This window comes from Habropoda laboriosa, unplaced genomic scaffold (assembly GCF_001263275.1).
Source record: "Habropoda laboriosa isolate 0110345459 unplaced genomic scaffold, ASM126327v1 scaffold89, whole genome shotgun sequence".
In the NCBI taxonomy this organism is placed as follows: Eukaryota; Metazoa; Arthropoda; class Insecta; order Hymenoptera; family Apidae; genus Habropoda; species Habropoda laboriosa.
The window spans coordinates 1,901,561-1,925,693 of record NW_017100263.1 but is presented as its reverse complement, the minus strand read 5'-3'; the positions used below and the strand labels follow the sequence as shown (position 1 = coordinate 1,925,693).

General features: G+C 35.2%; 2 protein-coding genes across 2 annotated transcripts; one reads left to right on the top strand and one right to left on the bottom strand.

Annotated features, from left to right (window-relative positions):
- The first annotated feature begins 809 nt into the window (after positions 1–809).
- LOC108573026 (putative inorganic phosphate cotransporter) lies at positions 810–13,922 on the top strand. Its single transcript, XM_017935382.1, has 7 exons — positions 810–918; positions 5,042–5,175; positions 8,217–8,517; positions 9,032–9,270; positions 11,127–11,276; positions 12,696–13,073; positions 13,695–13,922. Exons 1-7 carry the CDS (start codon positions 837–839, stop codon positions 13,920–13,922), a joined length of 1,512 nt encoding a protein of 503 aa, XP_017790871.1. The 5' UTR covers positions 810–836.
- Positions 13,765–20,377, bottom strand: LOC108573064. Its single transcript, XM_017935428.1, has 5 exons — positions 20,244–20,377; positions 17,923–18,043; positions 14,637–14,943; positions 14,185–14,357; positions 13,765–13,839 (listed from the first exon to the last, which is right to left on the bottom strand). Exons 1-4 carry the CDS (start codon positions 20,375–20,377, stop codon positions 14,203–14,205), a joined length of 717 nt encoding a protein of 238 aa, XP_017790917.1. The 3' UTR covers positions 13,765–13,839; positions 14,185–14,202.
- Positions 20,378–24,133: the final 3,756 nt, after the last annotated feature.

Here is a 24,133-nt window from a genome sequence, read left to right as displayed (position 1 = left end):
AATACATTACGTGAAATATTGGTTCTTCGCTAGATACAGGAAAAAAAGAGGAAAATGTACAATAGAATGATGTACTATTAGCCTTCATTTATGAATAAACACATTGTTCGTTTAGTTTATCGTTTAAAAATGGTTACACTGACGGTTCAACGTATCTTTATAGAAAAAAATATTTTGCAAGATATGAAAAGTAATTATAGGAGTAAAGATTAAACTTTTCTGCAGTTACGTCGAGTGTAATCAAAGATTTAACCGTGGAATTAACAGTGCTGTTCTTAGACGATCTGATGTATTTATAAATTGACAATACTCCATCGTTCGGTTGAGTCGTGTTTTGGTTAGTGCAAATATCAGTCATCGCAACAGCATCGCAGGATTTTGCCTATTTTCAGTAATGACTCAGTGATGTACGAGTGAATTGTCTCAATCTGCGACTAGAATTTCTTAGCGGCATAGTGATTTCCAGTCTGTTTTCGTCCCGTTTCATCGAGTATTTAAAAGATAAGCAACGTAATTATCGTTAATTCCCGATTTTCGTCACGCGATCATACGCGGTTTTATATAATAGCAATAATATTTCGAGGCATCGTTACTGTGCTCTATAACAATACGCATGTGTTTTTCAACTAGATAAGGGAGAAAAGTGATAATGTACTGTTGTGTATACGCATGCAGAGTGTGCAAGTTGGAAATTAAGAGTGGGAGAAACCCTTTTCAGTGATGGACTATAAAACCACGATCGACGAATTGATGGATCGTAGTGTCTTTTTTGCGATTTACTTCGAGACTTGACCCTACCTGAGAATTTCCGTACGCGTTCGAATATTCTTATCAATATGACACATTCGCACGCAACGAAACGAGTTTCGATCATCTCCATCTCGGAGCGGATGCAGATACCGGCGTCTAAGCCCAAAGGTATTTATCTTGTTTACTACTTTACAGTTAATCTCTTCTCACATTTCAGAAAAATCCACTTGATTACCATTTCGATTTTAGTCCATTCCTTTTCAAATAACACAAAGAGCGACACGAAACGACGTGTTGTCAAAAAAAAAAAATGCAAAAATAAACGAGAAATTTTCTTCTCCTTTATTTATGAGTTAGCAATTTATTACTTTATTTCATTTCCAATCATATTTCGTGTAACACAGAAACACGTTTTACACGTGCTGCGTTTATGTACTGATAACACCAGATCGGAAAAATACGATAGAAATGTGCGCACACTCAATAATGGAATTAATCGTTCCAGAAGATAATACACAAAAATCAATCAGATTTTGATTCAGTGACATTAATCAAAGATAAGTTTTATTTGTCTCGGCTTGTGCAAAGATTAGCGACGCCTGTCCTCGTTTAAAATCGTGCTCCTCACGTGCTTGGATTCTCCCATTTGTTCAATCATTTTTCATAATATCTATCAAGACACTCCTACGTATCGGTCTAAAGAATACAAGTTCGTTTATTTCAAAAGTGACTTTATTTCAGAGGAATTGCTTTATTGCCGTTGTCATATTTTTCTCTCGCGTCGATCTTTCTTCACTTTCGCACATATCCTAGAACATTACTGAAAATATTTATTACTCGTTGCACCTGTATGGCAAAGTATTGATTATACTTGCATTGAATAACGAGGACGTTTAAGAACACAATGTATTTTGTGCAACGTGTGTAGCATAATTACGTGACCAATCGGTTTGAATTCCAAGATGTAACGTCAACAACTCGTCAATGTCAGATTTCTCGCGATGTCCTAGAAATGTGGAATAAGCGGATTGCTCGTCCGCGTTCTCTGCATTGCTCGTGATTATCGTTGTACAAAAAATATGGAATGCAACCTGATAAATATCATTTAGAGAATTATCGTCGAATTATAAGATAACGCACTATCAAATAACTGTGGATTCTTACAGATTCTAACTGCTACTGGCGAAGCTTATGAAATAGACAATATAGGAATCAATCACAGATTGCAATACAGTAATTGCATACACCGATTGCACCAAATTGGTTCAAATAAGTTTGAACGAGGAAGAACGTGCAGGTTAAAGATTATTATTTATTGCACAGTTTCTTGTAAATTACGCATTACTTATTCTGAAATTGTTTTTTACTCGTCTTTTATAATATTTTCTGAAGCTACACGAGTATCGTTTCCGGATAGGTGTCTGAATAAGAGAATTAACGCTTGCAGAAAGTGAAGACACCTGAAGTAACCTTTTGAAATGCAAATATTTACTTGACAGTTTTCACATACAAAACAGTCACGTGCATTGGACAACGCGTTAAACCAATTTCAGTACACCTTCGACGTTTTTTTATATATTTTCATGTTTGCTTTAACAATATGATCTACGAAATTGCACCTCCTCGTAATTTGACGATTCTAGAAAAGACAGAATTTCTAATTCTATAGAAAACTTTGCACATTTTTCGTTAAAAAGTAAGCAACGTGACAGTGGATCAAGGTTAATTAGTCTAAACATAGATGACAAAATGGTGAAGTAATTGTATACAAAAGTGCAAAAGTTACGGTGTAAAAAGGAGTTAAACGAGATTTGTAGGTTTTTTGTGTGTTAGATAAATTTGTGTCCAATCTGCAATTGAGAATATGCAATGTAATCAGGAAATGAAGGAAAAGGAGAGTTGATTTCAGGGTTAAATTAATTACGAGCGATATATTTATTTAACGGTGGCTGTGCTCCACTTTCGATGTTTCGCATTGAATGTAACGATTGAGGAAATGTAAATGAAGCAGAAAACAAACGTAATTTTACAAATGATGTTAATCTGTTGCAGAAACTTACATGTCGTAATTGTCCTTGTAAGAAATTAAAGAATTTGTCAAGTGCCCCATGATCCAGGCTCCTCTAAAAATCTTCGGCACATTTATCAGACAAATTATTTACGTTTAAATGCGAACTTTTTTAAAAATATACATTTCAAGAATACTTTCCCATTAATTATTAATACTTTGACTCGCAATACATTTGTTAGTTTTTCTTTTTTTCTTTGAGAAAGAAGACTTTTTGCTGAACCAATGTTTCTTTAATGTTAAAAAGTGTCTTGTAAATTTAGTAAAATTAAATATTTTGAAGTAACAGTTGCATGAATTTCTATTACTGCAATAATGTTACTCTTTAGTTAAAAAATGAAACTGTAATACACGAATTATAAAAAGGAGGATTAATTTTCTGATGAAAAAAATGGAGTCTGTGTGTTTTATAAGCTGAAATTATAGTTAAATTAATATTTTCCTTGCAGTTAAAGTGTATTTCTCCAAAATTATAAATAGTGAGTTTAAACTAATTTTTTGTAAATTTGGAATTTGTGAATTTGGTTAGAAGAAATACAATGGGAAATACAAAAATTAAGTATAGAAAGAATATAAAGCATAAATTTTAAGTGATAATTCTGTAGACTAAAGTAACACAAATATCTAGAACAAATGGATTTCAAGTGTCTTACTATAGTAGAAATTGTGACATTTTGCGATATTTTATATAGAAAATTGTCAATTAAACATTGAAACAGCCTACCACTGAAATTCACAAATTATGGGATTTTCTAGTAAAGGGTATTAATGTCTTTTCCACATCACAGAAACATATTCAAATAAGTAATCTACATGCAAAGCCGGAATAAGATGAACATCAAGAATAAAAAAATTGCGTTTTAGTCTTTGCTTTTTAATTATTAATATTTCAAGATATCCCTGTAGCCGAGAAAATCTCCCCACATTACCGAATATAGAACACGTCATGATACGGCGGGTGGGGGGTTAGTTCTACATGAGATATGGAGTAGACCACTTATTCAATGTATTTTTTTGTCACACGATCCCGGGGTTCCGGAACCCCGTTACCATCATCCTACCGTATCGATTGGTACTGGTATTATATCACTCGCTATTAGTGGTAGGAATTAAAATTAAGAACACTTGGTATTTGTTATTTTAAATAATGAAGGAGACAAACTTTTGAATCTTAGGATAAATCAGAATGGATTCAGTCACACACATTTGCGTTTTGGGATCCAAGAGTGTATTGACAACACAGTAACAATGCATACATGACCAATACCGATCGTTTTGCGCGATGCAGTTCTTAAAGTGACCGTTCTTATGTGTAGAGTGCGCTCCAAAATTAGTAGTTTTTGACGACGTCGGTATTTCACATCGTGTAACAAAAAGTTCCATAAGATGATTGGTCTACTCTACATTTTATCTATGCCTATATCACAGACGAGGTACAGGATAGACCTTGGATCTAATGTATTTTTGTGTCCAACGTTTTGAAATACCGATCGTGTAAAAAATCAGAGTGTTTGTTATGCCCTCTACGATATAAAGCGATGAGTTTAGGAATTACATACAATCTAACCATCAAAAGGTAAAGTCGACAGATGTAAAAAATTCTCTTTTATTAAATTTGTTCGCGGCCTTTGATAGCAGTAGAACACGCGCATGTGATGAATCATCTACTAATAAACAATTATGTTACTTTTTTATTTGAAATTTCATAGTTACGTTTAATTTCAAATCCTAATGTTTTAATCTTATTCTATGCAGAATCGATAACGTTGGTAGCGACACGAAAATGGTAAGGGTCTTCTCGGCCCCAAAGCCTGGGACAAAAAGTCCCATAAGAGACTTAGGTCTGTCCTGTACCTCGTCTGTGCCCATATCTCGTCTATGGTATAGTGATCCTCAAAACCAACGTTACGTGGGACTATAGAGACATAACCCAATCGGACCCGCATTTCTTCCACTCGTCATCTTTGCAGCAACGCAGAGTAGTTTCTTTTCTAAAAAAGGTGTTCTTAGGCCTTTTTTTTAAATTTTGGTCTTGCTTGATTTAAAAGCATCCACTACTATGAAATTATCGTCACTTGTTCAAGAATTATAGGTATCGTTATAATGTCGTACACACACTAGTGCTTAAATACTTTACAATTCATACTATTATTTCTTTTATTACTTATTGTTCGTTATTTCAACGAGTTAATTATTAACGTGTACTTCACTTGTAATTTTCAGCGCGGTTTGGATGCAGACACACGCAGGCTCTACTGATGGCTATAGGCTTCTTATGCTGCTACGCCATTAGGGTGACCACATCGGTGACATTGGAAGCAATGACCAATGCAAAGGACGCAAATCCTGATTTCATAGTACGATTATTTTATTTATTATTCATGTATCTACATTTATTTAAATGACCTTCAATAGTTATGGCCGTCTAGCTCTTTTCGTCGTTTAGAATTTTTTGTCAAGCATTCATTCGTAATACGAGCAATAGATTGTAGCACGCGCACAAGTTTCTTAACAAATTGTAAAAAGTTGTAACACTGCGCTCTTCCTTGTAAAATCATTCGCTTTTTTCACAGTTGTTTTTTTTTTTTTTTTGGATAGATCAGAAAAACCATGACTTTTGTTAAATGCAAGTAAGCTAATGCTTGTAGATTTAGGTTAAGTTCGCGATATACGACAATTTGAACTCGACTCTCCTCCCTCTGAATGTTCGAACCAGAATGCACTTTCCGATGTGTGCCCTGGAACTGTGTGACTGACTTTTTATTTATTTTCTTTGTTATTTCTGAAACCTGAAAATTTTGTAGAGCCGCCTGGAGTCAGTCTCCTTATGTTCGTCCACGAAAATCCATACCTACATAGTGCTCTTTTATGTCTTCTCTAATTGCTTGTATAGTTGAATTATAGCAATCATCTAAATAATTTTTCCGTAATGTTGATTCGTCCAGTATGACGTGACTTGGGATGTATTCCGTCAGAAAATTCCTTCGTACATTATTGTGTGGAGTTAGGTGTTTACGTGATTGAGGTTCTGGAAGTGTATTTCAACAATAAATGTTTATTGATAATAATATACTCAAGTCTAGATGACTATATCTGTTATCACTACAGTAAATTCTCCACAAGTGTCAGTCCGCAAGGAATCTAAACCTGACACTTGTAGAGTCAGGGACTACGTTTTCGAGCCTCGCGCCCGCCTTTGTAGTTTGTCGAACGTAGACAAGGACAGCGAATAAAAGATAAGGATGAAACGTGAGTCGAGGCAACCAAGTGATTTAAATACCAACTTTTTTAATTTTACGTTTTTTTATCCCGAAATTTTTCTTAACATATTGATGAGATTTTTCTGATGAAAATGACATCAAGCACGACATAATTTGAACAACATTTACTTATTAACACGTTCACTGTCACGCCAGACAGCGAGATAACATAGGCGCAGCAATGACGCAGCCTAGGCGTAGAACCATCTATACTGACACTTGTGGAATCCAAACTGACTGACACTTGTAGAGAATTGTTCTACTCTTTCATTTCACGCTATTCCACTCAAGTTCTACTCCCCACAAATCCTCTTTCCACACTGCCTTTTTCGCAACACACTTTCCTCGTTCTCTCCCGAAAAACTCATTCTCCCCTTTGTTCTTTCCCATCACGCTACCCTTAGGTTTTCCCCGTAATGATCTACGCGCCTTGGGCCCCGCGGAAAAGGGCCTTTCTTTTGGTTTAACGTGATGGAAATCTTTAGCAAGGCACCCCTCCCCCCGGGGAGGGTGCGCTAGGGAAGGCTCCGAGAGCTTAAGGATTGCGTTCACAGCCCTCCCCGGGTCTTTGACTTGCGTTCCGTCCCGTGGGAGAGGTGTGACGTTCGCACCACGCCGCTCCCCAATTTGTCTCCGCCCGAACAACCTTGTCCGGTGAATACCTGGGTCACGCGATAGGTGAGACATCCTCTGTCGCGGTCCAGTCAGCTATCCAAGCTAGACATGACCGCCCCGGCCAGTGCGCCCAGTCGGGTTTCTCAAAAAACGAACGAACGAAGGCAAAAATGCTCGCGATCCTACATAAATATACTATTATATTATACTATATTGTTGTTAAGGTTTCGTTAGAACTAGTTTATGATACGGTCGCCTGTAGACGCTATTTTTGAGAAGGCAAAGTTTTACTCGTACCTGAATAGGTGGTACGTGACCTTAGCATTAGCTAAATTAATTTTCTGTCTCTCTCAATAGCAATTACCGTGTCATAAACTTTAGGGAACCCAAGAGTCGGACGGCCACGGTGACCCGATCAACGGTACCTTAGGCCTTTCCCCGTAGGGGTGAGAAGTCGCTCATTACTCCCGCTCCGAATCCTTCTCTCTACCCTCAGTGAACCGATTAATGCCATCACGCTGACGTCACCCTGGGCCTTTCCCCGTAGGGGTGAGAAGTCGCTCATCAACCCCGCTCCGAATCCTTCCCGCTACCTTTCCACAAATTCCATCCGCCAATTGAATATTCGCATTTTTGTCACCCCGTTTTCCACTTCCCTTCCCCTGTCAACCAATCAGTGCCATCACCGATGCTTTAAAAACACGCGTAAACGTGTCTTAGAGATAGTTAAGAATAGTCAACAGTAAAGGGAACACAATTGCTAAGAATAATAGAAGAAGAGTTATTATAATTTACATAGTCTCTTATATTTGTAAGAGTGGTCCTTCGAGACATACATATTGCAATCACGTGCAATTTCTACAAAGCTCGATAGGTATCTCATTGAGATCCGACCACGAGCGTTTACAATTGTATATTATTTATATATACATTATACATTTGTACACTAAAACCGGTCACCCTGTGTAAGAATAACTGTCAGGAAAATTAATTTGAAAGATAGATATTTCACATGGCAAATGCACATGCTGTTATGCATTATGTACAAAATACAAGCTAAGAAATATATTTTTTGAATCCTGAAATCATAGAACACATTTCTGACCAAGTCCCATTGCTTTATCTGCTTTCTATAAAAGTATGCATTTGCACAAATATCCACTGTCTACGTCTATTCTGTATCTTGTCTGTGGTTCCGCTCATGACTCTTCTATTGTCATTGTTTCGTCCTGATGGAAAACAACTCACTACCTTCGCACGACAAACATCGAAATGTTGTTACAGTCCGTGAATTTAACTATTTACTCAGCAACAGTTTTGATTTCACGAAAATTATTTCGATGATGACAAAGTCAACATGTAACATTACAATATATAACCGCGAAATTTTCTTAGCTTTACATTTGTATTTATCCTTGAACTATCGGATATGTCGAGAAGTGCGAACAAGTATCAAATAAATAATATTGATTCCTATCAGATTTAAAGACAGTTTTCAAAGCTGCGATTTTTCTTTAACGTAGGAATTGCCATGGGACCATACGATCAAGGACGTAATTCAAAGTTCTTTCTTTTGGGGATACGTATGGACACAAGTAATCGGTAGCATAGTGGCGCAACGTTGGGGAGCACACAAAATGTTCACATTGGCACAATTTGTTTGCGGTTTGGTAACAATCGCAATTCCTCTACTTGCCCAATACTGTGGATGGGAAGCGGTTTGTGCTTCTAGAGTAATCGCCGGTTTATTTCAAGGCACCGTCCTTCCCTGTCTTCACACCTTACTTTCAAAGTGGGCTCCTATAGAAGAAAGAGGAAGAATATGTGAGTATTTATATTCCTGAATCTCAAATAATATTAAACAATAAATATTTTTCGTTAATACCTCGAAAACCAAGCTTCAAACTACATTTTGGATAAGGAAAAAGTTGTTCAGGGTCACCCCAGCAACCCCCCATTTCCGGATTTTCCCAGAGTTACGGGACACTCTGTATAGGCATTAGGTTGGTTCTGATTGATGGTTGTGTTATGGAGGTGGAAAACGTGGTGTGTTCTACTATTGATCGACGAAACTGTGACCTTTTGGTCGATCTCCGGTGACGAATGTTTTATGGTCCCGAGTGTTTTTGGGACCTATTGTCCGAGTGTCGCGCTGGTGCGTTCACGGGGGGTATATTGCGGTCTTCCGAACGTTGGCACCTCGGTCTGGCGGCCAAATGTGACTAAGTGGCTTATTACTATAATCCGCCTAGCCGAGACTTCGTTGCGTCCTCATCAGGTCGCAACATTACCAATGATCAATAATTAGCATTTTCTATGTTTGTTGCGTGTAATTCAGCAACCTTCGTTTACACTGGAGGGTGGATTGGAAATGTACTTTGTTTGCTGAGTACGGGTCAACTGTCGGGTTCCGTTTTGGGTTGGCCCAGCTGTTTCTACGTGTGGGGCGGTATTACTATTGCTTCCAGTATATTATTCTTTGTTGCCGGAAAAGAATCACCAAACGAACATCCAACTATACCACGCGATGAAAAAGAGTATATTGAAACTAGCCTTGGAATAATGGAAACAGAAGAGGTAAGAATATTAGTTAGATTTGCAAAGTATTTTCGTAACAACGTTAAACTCGTCAGAAATCTAAGTTGCTTAAATGCTTGTGCATTATGTTGCCATTAAAGAACGCAAAGTCGCGGAAGATGATTAATTTTATACCTTACTGACAAAGTGAAATTTTTGTGGATATGGATTTGTGTACTGCAAAGTATTACAAAACGGCGGCGAGTGTTTAGTCTATCGCGTACCACCTGAATAGCGATAAGGACAAGGACAGGAAGCGAGCACATTCTGTTCCCATTACCGAAAATTACTGTTTTTCGCGATGTACAGGGAGCTGATTTTCAGGGTTTACAGTTAGTCTTTATTCAGAACGTCACTCCGCCAATCGGATTGCCTATAAATTGCCAACAATTTATAATTATATTCTACATAAGCGTCAACTAGACAATACTGTCTAAGACACCCCCGCGGCTCGCCGCGTAAAGTCGAGGATTGACCATATCAATTATTTAAATTTCATTGTAATTGTTCACTTGTGTCAGCACAACTTAAGTAAATTTAACACAGGATAGGGTATTAACCAAAAATGTATTAAAGTATAGTAATAAGCGACTGCTAAGTGCTTCGGTGTCCGTCTCGCTCGACGGCTATATCCAGAGTATCCTCTTGTATTAAAGTATAGTGATAAGCGACTGCTAAGTGCTTCGGTGTCCGTCTCGCTCGACGGCTATATCCAGAGTGTCCTCACCGCGTCGTATCCTGTTGGAGCCCCCTCGTTCGACTTTCCGGGGAAAGGGCTTAGTTTATGGCACCCTCAGGTACCCGCGCGCTTTCTCTTCCTGGGTGACAAAGTCCAGGCCACCACTTCGCCGCCGAAATCTCGCATTTCTTACACTTGTATCATTGTAACTTGTGTAACTTTTATTTACATTAGAATATAGTCTTGTTAAGTTATGTACATTCGGCGTTACCCATACGTCGGTTCGTCCTTGAAATCTCCTAGTGGCTCCCGATGTTAGCTATATGTACACCGGTTCGTCCAAACCATTCTTATCTGCTTTCTTACTAACCACTAACAAGGGAACTTCGGTAACCCGAAACTTTGCATCGAGTATGCTTGCACAGAATGTAGATAAGATTTAATAATTTCTGATTACCGGAACATAATGGCAAGGTGGGGGATATATCTCATTTTATACATGGTTTGGTTTCACATAATTAAACATGTTAAACTAAATGCGAATCACCGAATGTATAAAGTTAGAATAGGTATAAGATTGAAAATCTTCTCCACTTTGTGCTTCGATTGAGTGGCCAAAATCCATCGAAGTCTACGTCCTACATTAGTTACAAGCACTAATATAATAAGATTCTCTGATTAGGCTTGTAATATATATGTATATACACTTATTATTGTTTATATTATTCTATCAGTATATTATATTTTGTCACGATAAAATTTAAGCGACTAACAAGAAAATGAGAATGTGATTCACAGAATAAGAGTTGTTTATTATTCTACGGCAGTTTTAAGTTTATTTTTATAAGTAAATGAACCTTTTTATTTCTTGCGACCTTATAGTTTTTAAAAATCTAGAATTCTACAGTAATTGTTTGAATAAACGGTTCTAAATGTAAAATAATGAATTGTACAGTCGATTAAAATAAGTGGTAACATAAACAATATTAAAGGAGCTGATTTCCACTGAAAATTTCTTCGATTTTATAACCAATTTAAACAATAATACTAATCCTGACTCTATATCGTAAGTTTATTTCTATAGCAGAAAAGTTTATCAAAACTTTTTGTGTTAGTAAAAAATAAACAGAATTGTGTATATTTAAACGATTAAAATACTGAAATAATTTCATTTCAGAAATTACGAACTCCGTGGATTGCAATATTAACTAGTATTCCAATGTGGGCACTGCTGGCTACCCAATCTGGTCACAATTGGGGCTTTTGGATGCTTTTAACAAAGATTCCTTCATACATTGCATCCGTTTTTAAAATGGATATTAAACAAGTACGTAAGATATTCTGTTTCACCTCATTTTTATAGCACATTAAACAAAAAAAAAATATATATACGTATAAACACCCTGTAGACTCTTTCAATAATTTCAAATCTAGCCGCTTTCTATTATTACCCTTGTAATAATAGAATTCCAAAGTTCATAAGATATAAGTAAATGAAAGCTTCTCGTGTTTTATATAAGACGGTATAATTTTTGTTTCTTTTGAAGGGCAAAAAAGAAAAAACAAAAAGTTGAAACAAAAACTAAAGTTTTATATATCGAGGTGACTTTCATTATGGGGGTATTCTAGCGTGACAGCCGTTTCTTAGGCCTTCTTTGATAATTTATTAATTACAAATATTTTCTTGAAAAATAATTAAATATGGCTGCTGCGGAACACGTCAAACACGAGCATGAAAAAAAAAAACAGTACGTTGATGGTTGCCATGATTTGAGCTGTTCTGCTTAAATCCAATTAATTCTTATTTAGTATGCATGTCACTATGGTCGGTAGTAGAATAAAAGAAAAATATTGAAAATTTTAAAAATGGCGGCACTTTGAATATGAAGTTTCAATTTTTTCGACTTTTTTTCGTCTTTCAGAGGTTGTAAAAATTATAAAAATATATGTTTTAGCATAATTCAACTACCGACCATAGCCACACATGTGCTAAAGACATATACAAAATTTGAGTTCGATTGGTACTGTAGTTTTTGCCAGATCGTGGCAAATATTTCAGAAAACATGGTTTCGAGAAAAACGCGTTTAAAGTTTTAATTGCAATTTACATAGGGATAATTCTATTTATCTTTAATCTGCTAGGGGACCTTCCTCTTCTTGAAACAAATGTTATCGAGCTGTTCTTTCTTCTTTCCGATCAGTTCTGGCTTTTTACTTCTCTAGCTTATAATTAACGTCGACATTTGATTTTTATTTTATTTCTTTACTTGTGTCAATAGACTATCATTATTATTATTTTAAATACACTTTTCCGAACCTGAACTAGAAATCCAAGTAAATTCCACGTACATATACATATGTACAGATTACTACGCGCTTTACTGTTGCAAAACTCCATTCTCCCTATCGCCGGCCTTTGATGTGCCACACTAAACGAGCTATAACTTCGTTATTTTATTGAATACAACTATAAAATTTTAAGAGCACATTCTTAAAGAGTTGTACTTTCGATATATGCAAAACAAAAATCGATTTTTTAAAACCGTCACACTAGAATACCCCCTTAAGAGCGGAAAACGATGTCACTTAAACGACCATCTTCAAATGCGTCAAGAACTTTTGCACAACTCTGTATATAATTAGGCAAAAGTTTACAAATGCATGTCTATTAAATTTAATAATTTTATTACACTTGTTTTCATGTTTCAAAGTTTATGTCGAATTTATATCGAGTGATCCTTTTTAGAATGGTGTTCTTAGTGCGCTACCATATTTAACAGCATGGCTTCTCAGTTTTCCGATCAGCAATATTTCGGATCTTCTCATCAAACGAAATATTTGGACCGTTCAAGCATCGAGAAAGATTTGTAACACGATCGGTCAATGGATTCCAGCTATTGCGTTAATTGGTCTTGGATATATTGACACGGAACAACCCAATATTGCAATATTGCTTTTGGTAATCGCAGTTTCTAGTAATGTTGGTGTTTACTGTGGACACAATGTAAATCACATGGATCTTAGTCCAAACTTTGCCGGTCCTTTAATGGGAATCACAAACACTGTGGCAAATATTTGCAGTATTTTGGCTCCACTAGTTGCCTCCGTTGTCATCCAGAACCCGGTACGTATGATAAACTTAATAATTAAAATATCTTGTATCTCAATGTATTATTGCATTTAAATTTAACTTGCTATCCCTAAACTTTCTCGTACATTCTTCTAAACAATCAATTCTGACACCCGATAGCAACATGACTTCGAGTCACATGTTTTATCGTCGCGTCGGGCGTCTGGTTTGCACATTCTTACAAATACTTTCTCTGGTCACACGCAGTCTAACATAAGTACCTTAACGTAAATCGTACGAAAGCAAAATAAGGTCGAGCTAATTGCCTTCGACGACTCTTAAAAATACGTTATCTTTAACATGCACGTAATAAATTTCTATTTATAAATTTTTGATTTTACACATGTTCGGTCTAATTTTTCACAAATTAATTGATTAAACACTGTGAAATCTAAAGCATTAAATATTTCACAATGTGTACTCATAAATATTAGTATACAATTTCTTATAATGTATATAATTAGTATGACATTTGTATACAAAATTCATTTAACTTAAACACATGCTTATTAGTTTTTAACTATTTTAAATAACATATTGAAAAACTAAATAAGAGCAATATCTGGGCATCTGAAAAGTTTGTTGATTCGTTTTCTTTTTCCCCCAATTTTTTAGACCAACGTAGCAGAATGGAGAAACATATTCTTTTTGTCAGCTATAATATGTTTTGTTGGCAATCTCATATTCATTGTGTTCGGTACAAGTAAAATTCAACCATGGAACGATCCGGTCAATGAAAGGAAGGGCATTACCATGAATTCTGTAACAGAATCATCAGTGGAAAATGGGCATGAACAAAAAGCAAAAAACATTGAAAACATAGGCACAAACAAATACTTATGATATTACCATGACATTAAAAAGCATTAAATTACTGAAGCTTACCGTAAAAACTGTGATTGATGGATGTATGTTTATTATTATTATATTTCTGAGTGTATCTGAAATAACTCTTAAAATGTGTGTATTGTTTATAAATATTTGTATGTATGTATGTATTGTATGTATTTAATATTTATTAAAAAATTATACTATAACGGATTTTAAGTAAATTTACAAAAATTTTCTATTATAAGAATATCGATAGTACTCATGATATACTAACATGTTTATGTCAAATATATTATTCTCTTTTTGGATGTTGTCTTGGTACAGATTTCCTAATTGTTTGGACAAGAAATATTGTACATAAAGCTGTTATTATTAATGTAACATAAGATACTAGAGATACCATATTTATATCACCAACAGGTATTGTCCAAATATCTTCCACGTCCTATAAAAAGAACGAAAAATTAAATATATTCCTTCCTACAAAGTTTCACATGAATCTGCACAGTCGCTCATAAGTATTTGCTCATTTACTTTTCTTTCTTTCATTCAAATATGTGATAAATTACAATAAGAGTCTCCGAATCAATTAAATCCACGAAAATTCTTCTTGAAAAGTTCGAAAATAAAACTTTGCTTATAAAAACAAAGGACATTGTACATAAATAGGTAAACAGACACTTACGAGCGACGACGGAAGCATACTTTTATTTAAACAATGTGATTTACTATTTACCATACTATATGGAATCTCTCTCCATTTTGATGCAGTCTCTGCACACGAAGAGCACAAATCAGTTTTAGAAATCCTGTATTCTCGAATTCTTTGCTTACAACCTAATAGCAATTTTGGTCTTGGTAAAGTAATATTCATGTATCTATTATTCCTATTAGCATATTGATAACGTTGATGTATTGGAATTTTCATAGCACAGTCTGTATGAGATAGATACGAGCAAATAGTTACGTTCTGAACTTGTGCATTTTCTGCAAATAATTCAACGTCGGTTTCGCCACTAGAGCACACTGTGTTCTGAAAAATAGGTGGTCAATATCAAGACAATTTTATATTACAATATTATTTTAATATTACATGTTAGGTGTTGAAGAAAGTTCTTTTGCTCTCTTTTTCTAGATTTTTCTGTAATAACATATAATTTTTTAATTGAATTATTTTCTTTCAGTTGAAATATTTTTCATTACTCTGTATAATTTTAAATCATCTGTCTTGTCGTTTACGAATTCTATCGCGGGGAAAAAGATAATAAAACAAAGGAGTAACTGAAGGGTGTGCAACTAATAACGGAAGTTCGGTAACTTGAAAATTCAAAAATAATTTGAAATTTTGTAGAAATGTAGTCCAAGTGACGCTAATAACGAAACTATTCTTTAATTCAGCAATGAAATGGTCCTGTGGGTGAAAACACTGTCAAAGAAATTGTGAAATTTTATATTATCGTGAATACACAAAACCATGTAAGATATAGAAAAAAAAAGTAAAATTTAAAGTTGCATGGTTTTCCATATCCTACATTGTACCAGTGGTCAGTTTTCTCTGAAAAATGAGACAAAGTGTTAAAAACTTTCTACTTAAAGAGGATACAAAGATGCATCGATCGATTGGTGAAAAAAATTAAGGTAATCTTAGTTTCTGATTAAATGAAAAGTGTTTTGCCAATTTTTTCGATTACAATTTGTTGTCACATAATTACTAACTTTTGTGGGAAAAACTTTTTTAAAAGTTTATCGAGAATGCGTGAAAAATCGAAACGACTTTTGATACTTTTTCTAAAACTCAAGTTAAAGTCGATAAATACTTAGTATAAAAAATTTGGACAAATTATTAATATTGCAAAAAAGGTATTTTGCAGCTTGGAAGATCTTGTAATACTAAGCATAACTTATAAAAAGCTAAATTAATCAGAGAAACATTCAGTAAAAAGCACGTATTAGGAAAAAAGTGCGCCGAAAATTGGAATAAATTTCAACCATCATTTTTGACAACAAATTGAAAAGTGTATTTTAAGATATAATAAACTGAGACTTTTAGATTTCAGTTTTTTTTTTTTATTTTTGTCCATTGCTCGAAAAAGAACACATGAAGTGTAATTCTCGGATTTTGACGAAGCTTTGCAGGTCAGTAAAAAATTAAAAGATGTACGGCCATATTCAATTCTAGACGTGGACACTCAATAGTTTATGAAACATTTAAAAACAAATGTTGAATTTGGCCAAACGGTCAGACTGGAAAATTGCTGGAAACGGCTGTCGGTGGTCACGTGCCAAACGATTTCGCTAGCGTCTTACATTGGACGCACTCATGCCGCGGATAACGCAAATCTGAATAGTGATAGTGTAGGAATAGTAGTTTATTAAAAAGTCTACGGACGTCGAGCAATTCACCTTGATAATAATAATAATTCACGTTGAACGTGAATGGCGCGGCGAAAATATAGAAAAAATAAAAAACTTAACTAGATGTTAAGATGGTCATCAACATACACAATACACATTCAAGACAGTAACTAAATATGTGATGACCGACAAGGATGCTCCCCTGCCAGAGTCTAGAAAATTGAAGAAGACAGCTAACAAAACAAAAGTTCATGTTTTCCTACTGTAACAAGCAAATGAGATAATACAGCAACTTAAAGATATCACAACACTCGCAACCAAACGGAGCCGCTTAGAACAGGTCAGGGAAGAAGCGACAACACCAGTACCCATGCAATCAGCGTTGGAGACAGACATCGTTATTCTGAACATACCAACAGCTAACTCATTCGCACTACTGCAAAATTCACCGGATTGCAGTGAAGTGAGTTCACCGACTCGGCCGTAACATCAGCTGTTTTGGATTGCCTGGAAAGGTCAGGATCGACACAATGACCCACTTCCGTCGAAGCAGATTAATTCGTGGACGAATGGGTAAATTTTTCATAAGTAAAAACACTTTCTTCCTTTCGGGTAACGAATAAAAGTATCGAACACAGTTATTAAACGACATATTTGTTATTCATGAATAACGAATAATTCCACATTATTCTTAATTTAACACTTTGCCGGCCGCACATTTTTCGCATCGCCCTTAGGTATGTATTGTTACACAAACATCGAAATGACGGCAAAAAATCATTTCTCTAAGCCTTATAAAAATAGAAAAGTCACGCGTACGCGTTTGTTCACGATCGCGCGCGGATGAGAGTCAGCGCTCCCGTGGCTGAGCGCGGGCTCTACGCGCGCTCTGATTGGCCAGTGTTTTTCGTTAATAATTCAAAAACGAAGCTTCAAGCAACATTTTGGTAAAGGAAAAAGTTGTTCAGAGTCACCCCAGCAACCCCCCATTGCCGGATGTTACACTCTTTACGGAACACCCTGTATAGAGTAACGGTACCGAATATGAGACCCCATTTATGGTTGATTAAAAAAAATATTATGTATAAAAAAATATAGCATTCCATTTAAAAAAATTAAACTGACTTTAAAAAAAATATTTATACCTCATAATCCCCCCCATACCAAACAACTTTTGTTAAAACATTCTTTTCCTAACATCACGTCCTTAAAAGATATTTCGCTGTATTGAGATAAAACAGACACCCTGTACATTTCCGGTTTCATTTTATACTGGAGGGGCTGCAGCCCCTGTGGATGAGTCGCCGCTGGTGATAATAATACTACAAAATAGGAAGGGAATGGTAACAGATGTATGTACATCTAAATAGTCTGTTTATGCGAGCTGTGTTTACGATCTGAGGTCGTTGAAAGCGTTGAATGTAACTTCTGCCAGTGCAATTCTTGTCTTTACCATAGTAACCGCAAATTCATTACCATTTCTTTCGTATTTCGTATTTTTTTTATCAGTTTTTAATGAAGATTCAAACTACTTATGTTTATATATCATTTCTTTTTCACTTATGCTCATAGAACATATTGACAATGTTTGATCGAAAAAAAACTAGGACACCCTGTATACTATATAATTTGATCATATTCTACCTTATTAACTTACAATTTTTCTTAAATGAGCCAATTCGTTAACGTTGAGATATAAAGCAGATGAAAGTTGCAAATAAAGAGCAACATAACATCCCTCTATAAAATGATCAAAATGTATTTGATATGTTAAGTCCCTGTAAATCAAATTTTTCTTAAAAATAAATCAAAATAGTTTACAAAATTACAAGAATCTTAACTAATTAAATCTCTATTACCCAAATATTCATTACCATTGCAATTTTTTGTTTTTATCATCAAAACATTTAGATGTGTATATTATTACTACCTTTATATCTTTTAACAATTTTCCATTATAAAAATGTTGAGCACTCAAAATAAATGAAAATCAACTAACTAACAAAATGTTTAAATTGTAACAATTTTTGTCACATGATCAAATCTATCTGATTTGGCACTGTTGTGATGGAAGATGACTTTTTTCCTAGATACTAGTGAAAAATAATATTCGACAGTATTACTTCTTTGATTGATTGATAGAAGTTCAATTTTTTTTTTCAGGATATTGTTAAAGAATTATGCAGACAAATTTTGTTGTCTGTAACTAATTATTTCAAATACTATTTAGTAAAGAATCACAAACTGAAGATCTATGTGATAAATTCAACTCAATTACTTTGCATGGAACCCAGAAGGTATATTTGTTTGTCATTGTAGATATGTAGTACTGTTTGAGACTTCCAGGTGTAAGCCATGTCCAAAATGAAATTGGTTTCAACGTTTTGCCAGCATTGCAGCTGTAGCTTGATCAGGGCCTGAAGACGCACTGATCCTGTCAGTATAAACCAGGCTGTGAAAGCATCAGAACTCTTGTTTTCGTTCCTACTTTATTGAAATGTAAAAAACTGTATATTTATGAAATATTCAACATTTCAGAAGTGCCCTATGTTGTATGCTTTGAAGTTTTTTAATTGACATTAATCTCAGTGGACCCATCATTCCCCACCTAATTCTTCAAATTGAATGATTAAGCTGATAAAGAGTATAGTATAGTCATCTTAAGGGACCTCTGAGAAAAAAAATTCAACCAGTCCACTAGTAACAAAGTAATTTAAGGTGATCATGTTTTGTGATTTCAATAGAATATATTGCTTTTATCCTAATTTCCCTTTGAATAAAAGGAGACTTTCATCAAGTGAAAAATCTTTTCCTGGTATTATGGCTGCCAAAAATGCTTTATTTATTGCTGTGTGTACAAGCCAAATCTTATATAATTTCAGAAATGGACAAGAATCATGAGTTGTGTTATCCACAAAATGTACATAACTTTTAAGTAATTGGAATCATTTGTGTGCCATAATACATCTCATGAGTGGAGTCTCAATACTTTGTTTTTTTAAATCAATTTGATTCTTCAGTGGATTTTATACACAATGCCTTGCAAAATATTTAGTGTTAGAAACACATATATTTCAGTTACATTTGTATTCTGCCATTTATTATAGCAAGATGAACGAAATTGACTATTATCTCTCAGATGTTGAGCATTTTGAGTATAACTGTAAACGGGGGTAGAATCAAATGGAAAATTGCACAGAGTGTAACTTTTCTATTGAATATTACTGTCTTAAGTATTTCCATATTTACTAACAAGCTAATCTTATACTTGGATCTCTTTGTTTGAAAGTTAAAGCCATACTGACTTTGAATGTAGCAAACAATGGAATAGAAGCCTTTCATTTTTGTATAGTTGTTTTATATCTTATGTAAACATCCAACAAAATGGATTGAGCGATGTGACAGATAGACTAATCAAGGAGGATTCTACTCTACCTGTACGATGTATGGGCTAAACTTTAAGGCTATTCTTCACTGTGCCCATATATTGTATGGCCTAAACAGCAAAATAGTTAAATGAAAAGGGTTATTTCAAAGTACCTATCAAAAGGAATGCAACATGGAAAACAATGACCTTCAAGCTTATAAAAAGTCAGGAATAAGAGAAATAATGTGTATGTTTTGTAAAACTGTGTTTGCTAATATTTATAAAGCCTAACCTATAAAGCTTTATGTATGAGATTGTTAATAAGGCTAATATTTATGAAAAAATCTGGCTAGTAATAACATACAAATCATATTTAAATGTAAATAATACAACAGAATGACACAGTAATAAATTACGCAGATAATTGCATTCTTTCATTAATAATAAGTAATACTTTTATTTAATAATTCATAATTTATGTTGGTGGATAAAATTATAAATATATATCTATCGATTTACATTTTTATATGGAATTGTGCGCGTCAAACTAATCAAATCATGATTAAGTTGGATAATAGAGATTTTCTCTGCTACACCTTATTATATCTAACCTATGAAATCCTATTCCTTGTACTTTCAGTGACATATGAGCACTTAATTTTTCACAATTTACAGTAGTTTGTAAAAATATCATGCAAAATAAATTAATATGAATAAAACATTGTTTAATACGGCTTAATATCATTTTTTACAATAATAACAATCACTTAATCGACTAACGAGTACAACTGATGTTTTCAATATCACAACATACTTTACTTTTAGATCAGATTAATAGATGTCACTGATTTATCATTTCAATATGCTTAAATGGTACAAAGTATTTATTAAAAATAATTAATAACAATCATTAGAGTAATATTCTTCACATTTTCATATTCAACTCTTAAAAATGAATGTAATAATTATATAAAAGCAGAATTTCAAGTGTAATGTAGTATTTCCGTTCTCCAAAAAATTAAATGGAAGATACTTATTCCAAAATAAATAGTAAACAAAGATAAATAAATATTAATATTTCTATTTTTTGTGAAACAGCATTTTTATGAGTTTTACAACTCAAAATTTCTTTTTTTCTAAATTTTAGTCATTAATCAAATGCATGGTTTTTAAATTTAAAATTAATGCAATCTTTTTTAAAGAGAAGTGTAAATAGCATGAATAACACAGCATAGGATGAATAATATGTTTTCATTATTTTATACAGTTTTATGACTGAAATAACCATGAATTCTTTACTGATATGTAAAAAGACTTTCGTTAAAATCAATAACAACTTCTTTCTTTCATGTATTAACAGTAATTCAAAATACACATGTTGAATTTCATTATTTTCTGTTTGTATTTGTATTTATAAACATGGGCAATGTTATTATCTGCTTCTTGTTATTGTTAGGTACTATTTATTATTATGCATTTGATTCGAATAATTTAATAAATAAGAATAAGATTATGTATTGCTTTTTAAAAATTAATTTTATTACTGTAGAAACTGTTCAAAACGTCGAGCATGATACTGCATACACAATTGTGCTCTTAAAACTCAATTATTATTCACTTCTTGTAGTGCATTATAAGTATTTTTTAGTTCCTCAAACGCCAAAACAATGTTTCCTTTTAGTTCTTCAATACTCCTACCAATTCTGGAATATACTTAATGGAAGCAGAATAATAACATTGCCCATGTTGATAAATACAAATACGAGCAGAAACAGATTCGTCAAGTCGAAACTTACAGTTAGTCCTATACTTGTATCGCACAGATTTTCAAAGTCGTTTTTCTCGAAAACGAAGCCTCATATGCAAAAACTTTATTCTACATTTTCGACTTATTTTTTCACGAGGAATCACCCCCTGCCCGGTTGTACCACTGTTGCTGGAACACCCTGCATATTACTGCACATATCAGCATTATTTGTTTTCACCATTTCAAGTTCAAAATACTTTATACAATATTTATTACAACAAATATGTTCATATTTGTATTAGTATCAAATTAATTTCAATCACAGATTGTTAATTGATTCGGCAGTACTATAATATTTGGGCCCACGCCTATTAGGTCATATGATACATCGTTGAAAAGCGTATGAGTAGAGGAGTCCAATATGGCCGGTCATTACTACCGAAAATGTTCCATTCAGAGAGTGTAAGTTAAATTAGAATACGGTGAAAAAAAAATACATTCTTTTTGCAAAAAGATCGTTTTACATACAAGTACATTTGTCATTACGTATATTTAGGCGTGAGTTGTGACCTTATACAACTAATCCTGCGTTCGAAATATTACTATAGTACTGATGTCTGTAAGACTACGTTACTATGTAGATTGAGTTAGGTTTGGGTTAGATACACACATTTTAATCCATATTTTGTGATTGGGACATTTGCGGTAGCAATGATCACCCATGTTGGACTTCTCTACTGATACGCTTTTCAACGATGCATCATACGACCCAATAGGCGTGGGCCCAAATACTGTAGTGCAGCCGAAGAAATAATTAACAAAGATAAAAAAGTGATGGTTTCCTGTTGAATTTTTTCTCACCTATGTCTAATACGAAAAACAGCGACTGTGTGAAACACACGTAAAGAGTGTTACATAATGTCTACTGCAAGAATCTAATTTCATTCCAGGTTTCAGCAAAGCACCACCCTCGTTCGTTTCATTTTAGCTTTTTCTTTATCCCCCCTTCATAGTCACTTGAAGGTCACTTTAAGGTCATGAGTGAAACATTCAAATGCATTTTTTCATTCGCTACACGATGCAATGAAAAAAAAAAACGTGTTTTCCACATAAAAAATAACAATGACCTTGAAAGAACCAAGAAAAAATGACCTGACAAAAAAAATTCTCTTTCCAGATTATTGCTATATTATGTCAGAAATATTTTTCATATCATAAAAAATGAAGGAAATATTTAGGTGGCTTGCTTCGGCTGGGACACCCTGTACATGGATCTCTCAATACGTGCTTCAATGGTGCCTCCGTTCTGTTTGATTCGTGTACGGCTTGTCGATAGCATAAATGGACATTTATATGGTTCGCCGACGTGGGGATCACGAAGGAAGAGATGGTCGGGACTGTGTCCCGACGGCATCCATGGCAGACCCTGGATCATGAGTCTGGGCGCCTTTGGGGACCAACTGAAACGACTATTTGATGGTTAACTGCAGTCGGGCAGCTCCCCCCCTCCTCCTATGGTGCAGGAAAGGGAGGTTGATCCTTCTGAAGAAGGAGAACAGTCTTTTTCTGCGTACCGGCCGATTTGTCTGCTTGATAAGGTGCAAAGCTGTTTGAACGTGTCATTGCTTCCTGTCTCGCCGCTCACCTGTCCGGTGATAGCCCCGATCTGGCCGAGAGCCAGTGCGGCTTCTGAGATAAATGGTCAACTGTCGACGCGATAAATCACATCTAGTCCCTCTCGGACTCGGTCGTCTCAGAGGGCGGGGTTACGTTGGGGGTATCGTTAGATATCGTCAACGCATTTAACACAGCCCTGGGGGAGCATTAGAGAGGCACTCGAGTACCATCGAGTATCTCGTTACTTAAGGCGCCCGCAGGGGGGTGTTTTCGGACACCCGAGGCTTAGCGAACTCCCGGCATCCTGAGCTTCGAACCCTTTCCCCATCATCTCCTTATTCCATCCTATCCAATACCTTTCCTTATTTTTCCTTTCACCTGTAACAGGGTCAGAGCGCAGTACTTGCGTGTACTAATGAGTCCGCATTCCCGTGGTTCCCCGTGGATGCGGTGGCAGTCGACGTCGGGGTATTTGCTCGGTTTGACTGACAACGTAACGAAAGGGCTCATCCGCTGAAAACGCACCGTCTGGGAACTCTGAGCCCTTATCAGGGCGGCTACACTCAATTACTTAGGGCAGGTCGGGGATTACCTGACTGACAGACGCGACGGGTACCCTGACCAGTATGAGAAGACTCACGAGAGGGAAATCCGTTGCGGGGTCCCGCAGGAATTAGTCCTAGGACCGATTCTGTGGGACGTTGTATACGACGCGATATTGCAGGTAGCTCTTCCCCCGGGGTCTGCACTACGTTTCACGCGGATAACATTGGTGCTAACCATCGGGCGGGACCTCAGGGTGCGCATGCACCGTCGCCAAAATTGAGGGACTGGCGCTCAAAGTGGATCTTCCATAAGACCGAGGCCATTTGATTTTATGAGCCTCAGCAGGAGGTGGGGTAGTCCTTTTCTTTTTAAGGAAGGAGGGAGACATGCATTTACGCACTCCGGACAAGTTACGTAGAATTGGTCCGGCATTTAACGTGTTAAACGACTTATTAGTTTATTTGTTATTCATGAATAACGAATAATTCCAGATTATTCTTAATTTAAGACGATGTAACATTTGCCGCACGCTTCCCTCGATAACCACGCTGCGCCAATGCGTTTGTTCACGATCGCGCGCGGATGAGAGTC